Raw genomic sequence first — 17,605 nt, 5'->3', positions numbered from 1 at the left:
CGCGGGAACGGGAAAGATAGTGATTTTGCGTTTTACGCAGACGGAGCCGCGGGCGTGTTTTATTACCTAATAACCATAAATTACACTCTTACGTTTTATGTAATGTATCTACTCTCCGCTGCTGTTTTCGCGTTCATTTCTTCGGCATCATGGGCAGAAAAAAAAATATAGCATCATACCTTCACTTCCTGATAATCAGAGCCGGATATAGTGCGAGGGTTGACGGCTATGGCCGGCGAACAGAGGTCGTCGGACGGCGTCACCATGCCCACGCGCAGAAGTTTTGATCTACGGATACAAGGAACAAAAACACACAATAACAAACAGTGTCGATGGTCAAACGATTTAAGTTGTCTGAATCAATAATGCATGGATGCACCAGATGGGAGATGGTCAAATAACTATTTTTTGAGTTGCAAATGATAGGCCAACTTAATACTAAAAAAAAGGTGTGAAAATTAAATTAACATCTGTATTATTAATCTTCAATACTGTTAAGTATTAGTAGGTAAGTTATTTTTAATTAAGAATACCTTCTCTCGAGGAATTGACGAGCGAAATCACTGGAGTCCTTGGTCTCACCCAAGTAGCATTTCACGTAGTCCTTCACCTCATACGGAGACTCTATGTCTTTTAGGAACCCGATGAACGTTGGCACTGTGGAGTGAAATGCTGCTTTAGCAATGTGTAATTTTAAGTACCAAATATGTAAACTTAGGATTTTTGGAGGGGACAGACTAAAAACATGTCACTGCCTGAATGCCAATTCCATTAAGCTATCCAGCTGAAATATTTTTGAAGACTCAGATATAAGGAGTTTAGACCTTTATTTTTTAATATGGGCCATTTGGTATGAAATCACTATGAATCGACGTGACGGTCAACTCCTCTATCTACCTCGTGTCTAATTTCTAGACGGTCCGACAGTAATTCATTGCCAAATAACTTACCATCAATCTTAGAGCTCCATGAACTAAGTACAGTGGAACACCAGACTTCAAACTCGGCCGCTGGGGAGGTTTCCTTCTTCACTGGCGTCGGGATGGTTATTTTCTTCTTCGGCTTGCTCGTGTCTGGTTTGGGCTCCTGCGGCTTCTCAGCCTTGGGCGACGTATTCGGTTGAGTATCCCAGAAACCGCCGGCCGCTGGAGAGATATAAACATTGTTAGCATTACATTGTGACGTCATGTTTCGTGAAATCTCGGCGTTGAACCAATGACTATTTTCGAAGTTATGTACTTTAATTTGAATACTAACCGACTCTCTTACGGGAGATAACATCGTGAGGAAACCTGCATATTCAGGCAATTATATTTGTAACTATGATCGATCCAATATGGTTTAGGTAAGCGTGCAAAGGTTGCGGAGGTGTGATGGGATTCGCTTCGTGTAAAAACCTAACTCACCCAACTCAGGATCCATGGTCAAAGAATACCTCGGGCTCCAGAGAAGAAGTAGTCATATTTTCTGAAATCTTGAAGGCAATTTGGGCAATGTCTGGTTACTCCGCCGCCTTTGGAACTACATAGATAGAAATCTTGACGTTGCCGAATATCGACTTATAACTGAAGATAGTAAAGGCCAGAAGACAGCGTGTTAGAAATCAATTAAGAACGATATGATTCCTTCCAAAGGTCAACTAGAAGTGAAAGCATTTCTGTCTCTTTTGCTTTGTTATTGTATCTTTTACTCTTATGGTGCAATAAAGTGTTATATCTATCTATGTATGTTACCTCCATTGTGTGAGTTCCCCCAGGGCACATTGTTGACCGGCGGCGGGGCTGCGGGCGTCTCGTCGACCACTGGCGGCACAGCCGCGGTGGACGCTTGTTTGCGCGCCTCCGCCTGAAATATACACCGGTTTTACTTCTATATCCCAACTTTCATAATAATATTATAGAGAGGAAAGTTCTGTTTTTTTTTGTGTTAACTCAAAATCTGTTAGAGAGTAGAGTGTTACCTTGGACGGGAAAGAGGTATTTTTTTATATTATTAATCATCTTGAAATTATGCATATAAATTTACATATAATGACGTCTTTATCCCTTGCGGGGCAGACAGAGCCTTGACAGTTGACAGACTTGTCAGTCAACCAAAATACTGATAGGCCACGAATAATTATAAATTTACGAGTACTAAAAATCCAAACAATTTATATTTTATCATCACATCACTACATATAATAAAGTCAGTTCTCAGTTTCCTGTTCTGAAATGTTGGAACGAGTTTTTAAAAATATCACTAAAATACAATAACCTATATATATTACCTGAATTTCAGCTAAACTTTGACCGGGAGTATTCAAATTGTTAGCCTTCTTCTTTGCCCATCCCAAACCGGCCTGCATCTCCTAAAAAACACATATTTTTAACCCAGTTCAAAAAGGAATATGTTTTAAAAGCCATACTGTATTTATTTAACTATTTAAAAGTATATAAAAATACTCAATATTTTTGTGGTGGTACATCTCATAAACTTCATACAATACATAGTCACGCTTCTTTCCAGAAGTGGTAAGCAAATACTTCTTTCCACTTTCAATTTCATCCACATGCATCAATCTTTTCTCCAATGCTACCTTGTAGTCATTATGACCTGACCAGTCTCTCTAAAGCCAGTATTCGTATACATACTTTACTAAAAAGAGGTACCATACCTGTTCCCTCTGCAACTGCAACGCCTGCTGCTGAGCAATTATCTGCATCATTTGCTGCTGCTCCTTCATCTGCTCCAACTTCTTCTCCCTCTCTAGTCTTTGGATCTCGGATAGAGTGAGACCCTCCTTGTTTGTGGTCTGAATGCTCTGGTTGCTCGCCAGGGACCACGGCGCTTTCTTTATGGCCGATTCCGTGGCCTGCTTTTGTTGGAGCTGTTGTTGTTCCTTGAGATTTGAAAAGTTTGAAGTGAGTTGAAAACAAAAACGTCCCCCGCAAGGGATATAGACTTGATTATGTATGTATGTATCAAAAAAGAACTTATTTTCTCTTTGAATCTCTGATAGAGTGAGAGCCTTGTTTGTGATCTGAACTCTCTGGTTGGTATTAACCCTCGTTACAAAAAGAAGGTTAACTTCTCTCTTACTATTAACCTATTTGTAACGAGAGTTAATACCGAACAGAGCGTTCAGGACAAAAAAAACAAGAATAAACAAGACATAGGACAACCCTGTGATTCGAAAATAGTAATGGTGAATTCTATTGCAATACTTATAATGTGCCCGTGACGATAAATTATAGCGACAGTATTCTCAAAGAATAATAAGAAGCCAAAGAGCATTAGTCCTAATTTTTAAGTCGTTCAGTCTAGGCTTAAATTCATACAAACTTTAACCCTTTAGATACAATGGAGTTATTCCTATTCCACAAAAAAAGAATAGGATTAACCAATACAAAAAAAAAATGTATGTGTAAATAAATATAACTAACCTGTTGCTTCTTGATTGCCTCCATCTGTTTCCGTTTCTTTTCTTCTTCAGCCGCTACAAGTTTTTCCTCTTCTTTCCTGATAAAATACATTTGATAGTCAGATTCAAAACTAGCATTTAGCCTACGAGAATCAAATTATTAGTATTTACCGAATGTCAATGTTTCAATTGCCAATATAAATTAGACCCAAACCGGATATGAGACGGCCTCTGTAGCGTAGCGGTAGTACGCTAGTCTATGCCACGGTAGGTCCCGGGTTCGAATCTCGGCCCAAAGAGATATGATGAAAATCGAACTGTTTCTGATAGGCATGGGTTTTGTATGTTTATCTATCTATACATGTATTGATTATAAAGTATTGTTGAGTAAGTATCTCGGAACAAGTCCCGAACTTACTTCGAGTCTTACTCAATCTGTGATATTATATTTACCCATATACATATATTTATATTTATTTATTGGAAAACAGATTTTCTATAGATTACACTGTTGTTTCCTTTACTCAGGATTCCGTAAAATTTTACATATAAGATATTTTTCCATCTCCATCTCTTTCCCATGGACTAATGAATAGGATTATAAACTTGGGATTTTTCTTTTAGGCGATAGGCTAGCAACCTGTCACTATTTAAATCTCAATTCTATCATTAAGCCAAAGAACTGTACGTGGCCTATAAGTATTTTCAAGACTATTGTCTGTTACTGTATGTATGTATGTAAGATGACTTACTTTTTGCGTTCCATTTCTTCATTGACTTTAGCCTCGTCCACTTTCTTCTTGTTTTCTTTGTTGTTGTTCTTTTCGGGGCCCTTCACGATGGTGAAGCCTTCCTTCAGCCACTCCTGTCATGAATGACAAGATTATCAGGGAAACATCTCATCAAAAATGGCTCAGATTATGTTAGAATTACTTCATTGTTAATCTTGTGAACTTGATTCACAGAAAAAGTTATTTATGATATGAAGAACTAAAATGATGATAAACAGACTTAATATAAGTCTTCTAATAAAAAAAAATATTACAATATTACAATTTACTTTTTCTTCTCGTTGCTATTACAGATTTATTTTTAAACTAAAAGATGATTCATCATTGTTAACCTATATTGAAATTGCTTTTTTGCTCAAATTAGCTCTAATAATTTTATATCATACCTTCTTTTCGATGCCGTGTGGTTCCGGACACTTAATAGGACCACTCCATCTCTTTGTCGTTAATGGCGACTAAGGAATAAGGACTAAGGAGCTCATAAACTTTGAACAATTGTTTTAAGCGATGGGCTAGCAACCTATCACTATTTGAATCTCAATTACATCTTCGAGCCATACAACTAAACGTGGCCAATCAGTGTCAGTGAGACTGTTGGATCTATCTACTGCATGAGGGATAAAGACGAAACTATAATTGTATGTGTGTACCTTCTTTTCCTTCTCGAGCTCCTTCTTGTTAGTCTTCTCTTCTTTCTTGTTCTTAATAGGTGACGACTCTACTGACCTCTTCTGATAACAAATAAGAGATAGACAATGTAAAATAAATCAAGAAATAGAGAATTAAACAAAATAGTAGAAATTTGAAATCAATACTGAAACTTAACGAGACCAAAAAATAGATTGCAGTACAGTGACTAATAAGTAAAAAAAAATATTATAAAGATACTTAGAAATAATGAATGTAGAGAAAGAGATAAGAAAAAATTAGAAGACGGTAGATAGAGGATACTCAATCACCGTTATCCTCAGAACCAGTAGTATATAACATTACTTGGTACTTCACTTACTTTGGATAAATTTCGAATATGTTTTGATTTCTTGAAGATCAGTCTACGATGTCAACCACACATCAAGTTGCCCTGCATGGAACTCTATGACGCAGTACTAGAGGCGAATTTGCAGTGAATTTGGGTAGCTCGATTTTTTGGTTGTCTGTACTTGCAAAGTACTCTTAAAAATTACCTTGATGGCAGCTTGATGAAATTGCCGCTTTGAATTAAGTAGTTCTGCTATTGAGAAGACCCGTTGTTTCAAGCGATCACTGTACAATTGACTTACTTCAGGTTTAGCGACTTCCTCCTCTCTCTTCGGTTCATCCTCCTTCTTCTCATCCTTCACCTTCTTCGCTTTAGCCTTGGCGAGGTTCTCCTTCATTCTTGCTTTTTCGCTTTCATTCTTCGCTTGTTTGCTCGCTTTCGACTCGGATACCTTCTGAACCTGTTGGGGTTTCACGGCCGGCTCGGGCGCTTGCTCGGCTTTCACTGCCTTCTCCGATTTCTGTTGGAATATTTCCTGTGATTAAAACGAGACATGTTATTTATTGAAATCAATTTTATCGTTTAATAAATCGCAAAACAAACGAAAAAAGGTGAATTAAATATTCACCTTTTTTAAGTTTGTTTTGCGAGTTGAATGAACAACTCAAAATGGCGGCTATGTCCTCAATCGCTCACGATGTTGCTCAATTGACAAATGGAGTTAAAAGAAAATACATACCTCAGGCTCCTTGTTCTGCACGCTGGGCTCAATGACCGCCTTGGGAGTCAAGATGTCTTTCTTTATCAACTTCTGCAACTCTTCCAAATTGGGAGTAACATTCTCGGGCGGGAAAACTTCCTCTGTTTTCTGGGCCACGACGGGCGCGGGTGGAGTTTCTTTCATAAAAGACATATTCGGCTGAGTGCTTATGTTTTGTGTACTCCTTATTTGTGCCAGAATCTGATCCTCTGTTTTCATCTCTTTAGTTATATCCTCGGGGAGCAGAGAACTTGAAGCTATGGTAGAGGGCTGAAATGTTTTGTGTTGTACTATGTTTATTTTGAATTAGCTATTGTGCTGTTTATTAGTAACAGTTATATATACTGCATCTGTTTGCATTTAAAGATATGCTCGATGAAAGTTAGTGTAACGTGCAAATTGACAGTGTTATATATTATTTGTTAGTATAATAGAACAATACCTACTCCGTTTGTCTTTTATTTTCGGTCTTTGTAGAGATTTGCTAACCATTTCGACGTTTTTATTAAAGACTTGATATTTTTTTTTCTCAAATTGAAATTCTTTTCATTCACATATTCTTAAAAATCTATTTTATTGTTAAATTGGTATATGTTGATGAAATATAAACTACCGAACGATCTTCGTTTTGAGTACTACTATGTTCCCTTATTTCAATTAGAGGTTATGTTATTACAAGATTATATTACAAAATTATACCGTAGATATGGGATAGGTTTGGTATTCACATATACAAATAAGATAGACATTATATTTATTTAACCAGAAATCAACATCCCAACTGCATAACAATTTTATGCAAAATCTCTTATCAAGCAGCTGAGTGAAATCAAACAAAACAAAAGAAAAACAAGTACATAAACATAAAGTAATAACAATTTCATATTATGTACTCACTACAGTAAGATGTTAAAGAAGAACAATTACATCAACATAAAGTAACATCTATTAATAGTATTATATTTTGAAAATGTAATTATTTTACAGTGGCAAACAAGCGAATGTACCACATAATTGAACATTCAGATATTACTTATTATTCGAACTTATATTTACTACGACTGGTTTAAGTATATATTATTATATATTTCTTTCATTTTGGTTATTAGCAATACATACACCTACGTGATATTATTTGTCGAATGTAAAAACAAATAAAAATAAGGAACCAAGCGTAGAACGAATCCATAGTTTAAATATTTGTGTCGATGGCACTTTCAAGCCATGCAGGCATTTCTATGGACTTGCGGACGACACTCAATCACTCGACATTAAAAGAATATCTACGAAAACAATTAAAATACCGAAACGCTGACATAATTTTATAAGATACTTCAAAAAAACAGATCTATAGAACTAAATTTGACATATAAAGTATTTCGTTGACCGAGAACAAGTAATGGTAACTTATTAACAAAATGACAGCCAAAAGCGAAATTCACAGATTTATATTAATTCTTATCACGTCATCTCTAACATTTTAACGGGCCTTCACCTTTTCTATGCAGTCTTTAAATCATTTTCAGTCTTTCAAATGAATAACAGCCAGAAATTTCAATAAATTCATCTTCTATAAGTATATCTTAACCGACCTAACTGACAATAAAGTTCTACAACTCTATGTCACTACCTGTACAGCTACCATGTGTTTTGCTTAAATAAACTTACAATCTACTGAGCGAAAATTATTTTTATAGAATTTAAAAAATTACTTTATTATACAATTTTAATTTACGAATGTGTTTAAAAATATGGGGCACCGAATGGCAGAACAAAGAGGTCAGTTTTACGATTGGGTAAATTTGACGGAGCGAAATTTAACTTGTCCACTGATTGCGAATTAGCTCCATCGATTAGACCGTGTAGCACAATGTTGCAACCAATTGTCATATATTCCATTTAAATAATACAAAAATAGTCGCTATAAACAGTAACGAAGTCAAACACATGGTAACCGTACTAAACTAGATATAGTACAGTCAGTTATCTCATAAAACACATTTACATTTCGAGCGAGTAAGAATAGAAATTGTAAACGTACATTTAAATGATACAATTAACAATATAATATCAATTTTTTCCAATTTGATCTCATAAACACATGGATCATAATTTGTTGTGATATATTGAAATTCTATTTGAATTTTTATTTTTTATTTTATGAACGCCATGCGACACAGACAAAACAACAATGATACATGGTCCTCCAAGGAGATACTCTGAGAATATTTTGCTGCCTACATTTTATTGCAGAAGTTTGCAGTTAGTTCGAAATAAAATTCTCGTTTTAAAAATTCATACACATGTAAAAGATTCCATCCTACTACTATTATAAAGGCGAAAGTTTGTATGGATGTTTGTTACTCTTTCACGCAAAAACTACTGAACCGATTACCATGAAATTTGGTATGTAGGTAGCTGAAGACCCAGAATAACACATAGGCTACTTTTTATCCCAGAGTTCCCGTGGGATTGATAGGGTTTCCATGCGGACGAAGTCGCGGGCGGCCTCTAGTAATCTTATAATTTAATAAAAAAAACCAGTGATAGAAATACACGGTTTTTACTTGCAAACGATTTTATTTGTACTCGCGTTTCAATAAACTATCTCGTTGAAATTTGCAAACGTCGGCAATACATATATAATACAATCACATTTTCGATTTCAGTTTTAATTTAATTGCCACTCTGTTCTGGATGCAAAGACTGAACTCAATATCCCGCTACTAGATCTTATTGCTTGAATAAGCACATATCTTTGTAGGTTAATGAGATAACTATCTGTACAAAGCACCACCCTATTTTTTAACATAGAGTAATTGAAAAAATGCCTCTTTGCGGCAAAAATGTTGAAGAAATCCGAAATCTAAATAAATTACAATAAAGACACTGGAGTTTTAAATAAATGCAAGACCATTATTATGCCTCTCGTATACAAATTAATATCCATTCTTTTATCTACACCTTTCATTCTTTTAATTATATTTCCACAAAGGAGATACATCACTATTATATTGGGTAAGATTAAAAACTCTTACCACGCATCATGAACAATAATGTATATTTCGACTTAAAGTTAAGCACTGTCAGCACAGTATTTTTTTTTAATCATAGCATATCTGGAAATAACATTATTCTCACATTCATTTCAATTATTTTTTTGTATTTTATTATTTTATTTATATCCTAATAGACCGATTATACATAAATGTTACCTATGTGTAATTTGGCACTATTTTATGGAATTTAATAATTCATGCCAAGCTTAACACAGAATTTCATTCTGAATCAGATAAATGCTCTGACAAAAAATGTACTACAATTTTTTTTAGTCAGGAATCATAATTAACATGTTCCCGTCTTTAACAAGGTTCATTTTGTAGTACTCCTAGTAATAAACATATCTCACTTTATAACACTAAGTTAATTTATAAAATCCATTATAGTCAATTACGTAATAAAATAATAGTATTTAAACTAAATGACAAGAATTTCCAAAAAGAATGATAAATACAAATACGGACTGCCTAAAGTATCCAAATCCGTTTCCAATATTTTATCATTCACTTCTGAGAAATTTTATAAACCATTTCAAAAATAATATTAGTGCCTAGATATAGTTCGTATTACTTTACACAAAGACTATTTATATCGATGTTCCATTGAATGTTCACAATAATTCGCGAACAATAACAGACTATAACATCGTACCTATCTAACTACCATTCTCAAAGTCAACAACAAATGCATTAATATCTATCGAATTGAATGATTTACTTGCAAGTGAAACATGATAAAACATGCACCTGGTATACATTTTCATGATAATTTGATGGTTTCCAAACCATACAATACTAATCCTAAAAACATTGGACAATCGTCTTAAATTCGATCACTTTTATTCTAAATAAATGTCAATATTTTGACTAAAAGTATATGAATACCACTACACATCTTCTGATTGGATAGTTTATTTTAACCAGGCATTAATGACCTCTTGATTGACGGGTTTCATGCCCGAATTTGACAGCCGCCTATTAACAAATCCCTGAAAACCGTATGACTATTAACTAATAAGAACACACAGTCATATAATGGGCGAAGAAGGTATATGGAACAAATAAAAAAGTTCAAGAGCACTGACATGTTTTGAAATCAGAACGAGTTACCTACTTATACTACTGATATAAGTTCGGGGAAAGTTATTTCGTATTTCCAAATACAAAGTTGTTTCAATTTTTATTTTCAAAAACGGAATTAAAAGTAATGCAGATAAATGATACCTGACTTTATCAAGGCAATAATTACATCTCAGTATTTTAAACTAAAAAAGGTACAGCTTTCCCACCGTACATTGGCTAGATAAATCTATTCTATTTTTAATTAAATTGACGTGTTGCAGTGTAGTTTATGTGTAAAATCCACCGATTCTATCTATACTTTCGCTTTGGAAGCGGTAGGTTACTTAAATTATAAGTTATATTAGACGTAAAATGATCTTTTAACCAATATTGCAATCAAAAGAAAAAAACTGGTTTACTATCTTTTTCCAACAAAACACATATTGAAAACATTAACTGTATTGTGTTGTAATTGTGTCTTATTGTAGAAAATATGAGCGAAATAAAAATATAACTAAATATCATATTAATATTTAAAACACGAAAAGTATCTTTCCCCGATCTAAAACAATATGTGGTTGAGCTCCATACAAACCATGGTAATTATTTAGAAAATATAAATCGTTCGACCTAGTAGTAAGTCTATAATGTAAACTGATAAATAAATACTTTAACAGCGTTTGTATGGAAGTTAGAACATAAGCTAACATTTTTATTATACCTCAATTTTACTATTATCAAAATGTAATATTGTGTGGCTCATATTCCGATTTCAACCCATCTCTTAAGATTACGTTCTTCCGCTTTGGTCCCACTATTTTTATTAGAATTAAAATAAAAATATCACTCAAAATCAACAGTCAGACTAAAAAGTATTGGATATGTATTTACACAGGGGGTGGTACTAATCTACTGGTTTGGCAGCATTCTTGTTTTTTCCCGTATATAATCGCGACCGCCGCCTCCAAATATTACCTTTTTAACTCAACTCCTGCGTTGGTTGTAAGAATCTTCTGTAAAAATCGGCTAATTCTTATTAACGTTAGTCGTTAATGGTTCTTACAAACTAGTGTCAATCTTTTCAAAAGAATAATATTATCGACGGATGAGGAACTTGATTAATTTTATAAATACACCACTTAATTTTTAGGAAACGGATTTAGGTATATTAGAATATGTAATTAAGATTTTAAAGTCATTTCTAAAAATTAAGTGGCATATGTGATTTAGTAATTTCAATCCCCTTTTTTTAATTATTTAAAAAGTTTCTTAATGGGACTGAAAATAGTACTAAACTTTTTCAATTTATCTCGATAATTTAATATCGACTGGTAGACTGAATACAATTAAATCGAAACAATAAATAAAATATCTGACCCATTAATTTTCATTATTCAATGTGAATTCGAAACATAAGCTGTGCCATAAAATAAGATGAAAAAAGATGAATTATTAACTAAATCATAAAAAATGTTTATCTTAAATAATCAAATCATAATGGCTTCTACAGCTTAACTAGTACGTTGGTATTCACTCGCCAAGCAGTACTGATTCCAATATTTCGGTAATAAATAATAATTTAATCCTTAATCTACGCCAATAGGCAAGCCATTGCATAAAGCAATTGGTACAAAAAAAATATTTCTTGTATTCAATTAATGCTGCACTCAAGCAGGGTAAATTTGTGAACATAATCAGGTGTTACTTAGCTTTTAGTAGTAAATTATTTTATTGCAATGTTGTTAGGCTTGCTTATTGACAGTCAGTCAACAGTTGGCGGCAGAAAACAGACTCCTGACGAAATAGTTCATATAATCGATAAAGTCAACTTTATCTGCCCTCAACTGTACCTACAAAACAAAAATAATCCTATGTTTTGACATTAAAATCGGGGTCATGACCCTATTCTAAATATATAAACCTATACGTTCGTATTTCTTTAATGTTAACTTATGCATACATACTAAATATGTAGAATTTTTATATGTATTTGTCACAGGAAAATAACATAAACCGCAAATTAATCAACTGATCTCTCGTTTAGATTTCTACGAAAGTTTATAAATTTTTCAGGAAGTTTATAAACTTGCGGTTCATATTCCGAACATTTGCTGCATAAGATAAATAAAGAAATACGACATATATAAGTAGGGATCTTCCTAATACGCCTTTTTAAAACTGACACACCAGGCCTTCCTACTTGGTTCGTGGTCAAAGGCTGATGATCTTGGGTTCACCCTGAGCAAGGTGTTACTGATAAAAAGAAACGCCAGAATGATGATGTGTCACCAAATAATTATTGTTGAACTCAGAACAATCCCTACTTCAATCTTACATTATGAAATGATCAACTTACACAGTACAAAATAATTCTTTAAAAAAATCCTATTATTTTATAAATACATACATATGACCACGGTTCTTCCCGCAGGGTCAGGCGGAGACCACATCTAAACTATAGTTATATAACCTTAACAAATTTACCTTAGTTCTTTTATTTTGTCGATTTATATTCGCACTTATTACTGGAACGTAAGTTAAGTTTTTCATTCCTAAGTACTCAATGGATCTCATCGTTCGATCCCATGCGAAACTTTTTTAAATAAAACTATTTTTGTGTTCTTTTTGGTGACTTCTTGCAAATAAGTACTATTTTTTTTGGTTGCTACAATACTATAAAAATTTAATCTATTTGACCCTTCGGTCTGAACCTTATGTACCGTCATTTTGAATGAAATGCCAGATTTCCCGTCGACTTGGTGGCACGAACCACTTTACTGCAACTGCACTTTTTGGCGATCGTGTCAACACAAAGACGCCACGTGAAATGAGAAATTTTACCTCATATCACTACAAGCCAATACCTTTATGGTCTGCTGTGATAATAAAAAAATAAATAATAATAATGAAATGCTATGCAATTGTTAGTGAGACGTCCACCGAAGCACTTTCCAAATCTTTAAATGCAAACATCTTTGTAAATAAAAGCGGTAATAAGAGAAGCTGTTAACGTATAACTAATAATAAAATACTTATAAATAATTAGCCTAGAATAGAATAGAGGCAAATAATAAATTCAAATACATTAGTTATACGTCAATGTAAATAAACGTGGTTTCTGAAAATAATCATATAATTTTTTAAAGAAAAATATGATGGTTTTAATTTTAACTGTTGAAGAATCTCACAGATTACGTTTAACTTTGAAACAGACATAAATTCTCAGTACTGATTTCTACGCTCTAATAACGAGATTTAAAATAACGAATAATAGATTTTTCAGAAACCAGGCAATCATTCTAGTATGAAGCAAGTTTAATTATTAAAGTATATAAATCAGACTGTTTGAAAAACTTGTCTTATGTTATACATATGTTATATGTATTTTTCAGTAACATTCTCACACAACAAATCTAACGCTAAGGTCGCATCTGTCTCTCTTATCATAACAAAATTTACATTTCGAGTTAGATGAATATTTACTTTTTTAGTATGTACTATTTTACTACTTTGATTCTCCTGAAAATTTAATCTAAGATCATCTCTCACCAATCTCTGCGTTTATTTTGATAATTCTTACGACAACTATCCAAGTTTCATCTATTAACGTCGGCATATCGTGCACCAGAAATATACCGAATAAACATAATTTCCCACGCGGTGTCTAGTAAAAAATACTTGTATACATACTAGAATGAGAAAAGCTACAGGCATGTTTATTTTAACCATAGTAACATTTCTATTAATACATTAATAAATGTAGTCAAGTCAAACATGTCTTTCAAGGAAATGAGGGTAGTTGCAAAATTTTTGAGGTTAATTAAAAGGTTACATACGTTGTTTACCTGTTCGTCCCAGAAGTATATAGACAGGTTGTTGACGCAATTCTCGTTGCGAGGATTTATCGCTTGCTGCATCCACATCATATCCGGGGCGGGTGTGGGCGGGCTCCACAGGGAATCAACCTGAAGAAGGAAAAAGATACAAATTTCGACGTGAGTAAAACCTGTCGCATACGCATAATGAGACTTTCTTATCGTTTTAGACAAGGGTCACCCAATCCGTTTGGCGTCAGTTCAGTCGGTCTGAATGAGGGATGAAAAAACCGTTTTTCGCTCAGTGTAAGACTGACAGCAGACTGATTTTTGTCATTCTGGACCATCAGTCCGTCAGTCAACAGGTGAGACGATAATTCTGCCATCATTCTGAGCAAACTGATGGACTGAACTGACGCGAGACTGATCGTGTAATCCTTGCCTAAGATGGACACTTCCTCAGCAACTAGGGCCGTTTCCGAACGATAACCAAGACAACGTTTGCCTCTCTCCCTATCATAGATAGAAAGAAGAAAAGACATATCAACGTTTATTTATTAAACTTAATTGTACAAATAATGTTGATACAATGGGCGGTCTTAATGCTTAAATAATTCTCTGACGGTCAACCTTTGAGATAAGCAACGAAATTAAAGTGGGTGTTAACAAAACATATAATCTATTATGTTTTGGGATAGCTCCGGCTGAAACGCCTGGGGGAGGATAATGAATCGCACATTGAACGGAAATTGGTTAACTTAGAACAGAAATAGTCGCTAAAAACAGACTAAGTGGAATGGAAACCTAGATGGTGTAGTCTCTTCAAGAAATATATATCAAGTTTGATGAAAATTTTCAGATGACAACTTACTGATTCAAGGCCAAGTCCTGGTTGAGAGTTAAGTATGGTGTCGCGTGGCCCTTGGTTGAGCGGCTCGTAAGTTGTAGACATCGGGAACGATGATAAAATGTCCTGTAGAAAATATTTATGTTATAGTACTATAGGGATATAGACGTAATTATATGTAAGTCATTGATGAGTCAATTTACCAGATGCAGACGGATTAACCTAGCGCAAATTAGTGAGACCCGATTCCCTAATAAACTAGAACACGCTTGCATAATCAGCCATTCATCTTAATGTGGGCTTAAAGACTTCGAGAGTGTTAGAACTGTTTACTCAGTAAGGGATAAAGAAAAGATATATGTATGTATGTTTGGACAAAGGAGAAACGACATGAAATTAACAGTAACAGCACCGGTAGGCAGGTCAGTAGATTCAGTCAGTTATATAAAGAAAAGTCAAATTCACATAATATTTTTTTTTAATTTGCATTCAGCAGTAGTGGCAAAATAACTTTGCACCAGAGTATAAGAAGTTATTTTTTAATACCACAAAACAATGTCTAGATCCTCCATGAGAAAATTCTAATACATATAATCATATAATTTTCCTTGTTTTTTTTTCAATTAAAACTAATAATTAATAAGAAAGATATGTATGTTTTTAACGATTAAACTTAAAAACTAAACCGACATAGATGAAATTTGGTAAACAGACAGAAAAGACATTTGGGAATGGCAAAGGCTACATACTTATTTCTGGAAATTCTCCTCGGGAGCGAAGCCCCGCGCAAAATCTACTTTATTATGTTATGGAAAGAGTCCACACAAGTTGACACTCACCACTTGGGCGAAAGGCACCACCGGGCCGTAACTGCCGAGTGGCCGCATCGTGGTGTCGCACGCGCGTCGCACCATGAGATTCTGAGTGAAGAACCCGGCGCGGTACCAGTTGAGCATCTCTTTCGACGAGAACGGACCTTGGATCGTTTTCTACAACAAACGAGAATGGCATTTAAAGCAAAAAGAGTAATATTTATTTCAAATTTATTTATTTTTTGATTATGTTATTTTAGTCTATGATGAATCATTATGTCAACCATTCTTAACTACTAATTCTTGAACACGAATCCTAAGTTACAAATGATCTACTATAAAAAAAGGGTTTGTTGGTATACTCTATCATATGTGATTAGGAAAATAATGAAATACATCACAACTACTGAAATAAAATCTGATTGCTCAACTTGAGCGTGGACATATAATGTTTGAATCAATATATATTATTCACAAATAATAAATATCCAGTTACTTACCTTCGGATCTTCGTAGTACCACATCTCCGCCTGATTCTGAGTGGTGGGGGGCGGCGGTGGTGGTGTTTGCATTATGTTCCCGTAAATAGAGGCGAACGACGGCTGAGATCCAGAGTGCTGGAGGCCGTGCATCGGGAACATGTTCGATTGGTTGCCGTGGTTCTGTAGCTGGTAACGAAAAATTATATCGTATAATCTTTGTAGGTATAAATTTATAAGGTGTTTGATAAAATAAATTTATGTTTTGAAGTAATAGAGTAGAGAATATTGCTCGATGAAAAGGATTAAGATGATCAAACTTTATAACATTATACTTATAACTTTCTATCCTTTGACCTAATTGGCTTATAAAAATTATCTGTACTAATGAAATGCTAAATACGTCATTCAGGGGAAGAAATTAAGTTTATCTTATTGTTCTGGAAACCGCACCGGGCAAAATACCTTACGGCTAAGCCTTAAACAAATTGTGTTTATAATTTATAATAAAAGGATGATCTTACCGGGTTATTGTTGGTATTTTGATTCATGAACAGTGAATTATTTGCCATATTAGAGGCCATGCTCGGCAACGCTGCGGGCTGAAATCCGGGAATCCCTTGAGTGTTGTTCTGCAATCCCGCGGGCAAGGTGGAATTTAGGCCGGGATTTGACATGGGCGAATTTGGCATCATGTGAGGCGGGACTCCTTGCATTCTCATTCCCATGGTTGGTCCCATCGACGTTCCCAAAGGTCGTATGGGTAGGCCTAGAGAGGCGTTTAACGCCGAGTTTGTTATGCCGACCTGCTGAAGCCCGGGTTGTAATCCCGACTGTTGAATGCTCTGTGGCAATCCTTGCTGTTGTAATCCAGATTGTTGTAGAGCTGCTTGCTGAAGAGCTGATGGCTGAAGACCCGATTGTTGTAATCCAGCTTGTTGTAAAGCCACTTGTTGCAGAGCAGATTGCTGCAATGCCGACTGCTGCAAAGCAGATTGTTGCAAGCCTGATTGCTGGAGACTTGCTTGTTGTAGGGCCGTTTGCTGTAGGCTCGATGGTTGAAGGCCGGACTGTAATCCAGGTTGCTGTAGGCCAGATTGTAAGCCTGGCTGTTGTAAGCCAGGTTGTTGTAAGCCTGGTTGTTGTAAGCCTGACTGTTGTAAACCAGATTGTTGTAAACCAGGCTGTTGTAAACCAGGTTGTTGTAAACCAGATTGTTGCAAACCAGATTTTTGTAAACCAGATTGTTGGAGTCCTTGCTGAATTCCAGGCTGCATCCCAGGTCCTTGCAAAGCTGATTGCATATTGGCTTTTTGCATCAGCCCTTGGTTAGAATGAATAGGGCTCGTCAGCCTCATTTGCATGCTCGTATTCGGCATTTGCGGCATGGAATTCACCGACGGCATCCCAGTCGACATGACTGGCTGGTTCATCATTTGGTTGGGTGGGGCAGTGGACATTTTGGTGATCTGAATGATTTCCTTGTCCTCCAAAGTCATATCAATAAGGTCTTCAACTATCTTCTCCTCAGTAGACGCGTTCATGTTATCGTAATCGCTGAAAAGAAATTGTTATGTTACAAACCAGTTTTGGAATAT

General features: G+C 34.9%; 1 protein-coding gene across 5 annotated transcripts in view; it reads right to left on the bottom strand.

Annotated features, from left to right (window-relative positions):
• LOC106130563 (GRB10-interacting GYF protein 2) overlaps positions 1-17,605 on the bottom strand; it is a 36,052-nt gene that overhangs the window by 5,661 nt on the left and 12,786 nt on the right. For 3 of the 5 annotated variants that reach the window (XM_013329427.2, XM_060953867.1, XM_060953870.1), the window contains exons 12-27: positions 16,532-17,564; positions 16,029-16,196; positions 15,556-15,705; positions 14,741-14,842; positions 13,891-14,019; positions 5,913-6,203; positions 5,475-5,708; positions 4,845-4,925; positions 4,156-4,268; positions 3,426-3,501; positions 2,657-2,881; positions 2,270-2,350; positions 1,734-1,845; positions 951-1,145; positions 534-657; positions 180-288 (exon numbers count right to left, since the gene is read on the bottom strand). In XM_013329427.2, coding sequence (XP_013184881.2) covers positions 180-288; positions 534-657; positions 951-1,145; positions 1,734-1,845; positions 2,270-2,350; positions 2,657-2,881; positions 3,426-3,501; positions 4,156-4,268; positions 4,845-4,925; positions 5,475-5,708; positions 5,913-6,203; positions 13,891-14,019; positions 14,741-14,842; positions 15,556-15,705; positions 16,029-16,196; positions 16,532-17,564 — 3,223 coding nt within the window. The remainder of the gene's footprint in view (positions 1-179; positions 289-533; positions 658-950; positions 1,146-1,733; positions 1,846-2,269; positions 2,351-2,656; positions 2,882-3,425; positions 3,502-4,155; positions 4,269-4,844; positions 4,926-5,474; positions 5,709-5,912; positions 6,204-13,890; positions 14,020-14,740; positions 14,843-15,555; positions 15,706-16,028; positions 16,197-16,531; positions 17,565-17,605) is intronic. The other 2 variants (XM_060953869.1, XM_060953868.1) reach the window with 2 other exon arrangements.

Source organism: Amyelois transitella, chromosome Z (assembly GCF_032362555.1).
Source record: "Amyelois transitella isolate CPQ chromosome Z, ilAmyTran1.1, whole genome shotgun sequence".
NCBI lineage: Eukaryota > Metazoa > Arthropoda > Insecta > Lepidoptera > Pyralidae > Amyelois > Amyelois transitella.
Note: the sequence above shows the minus strand (reverse complement) of the source record. Positions and strands in the feature narration are given on the sequence as shown.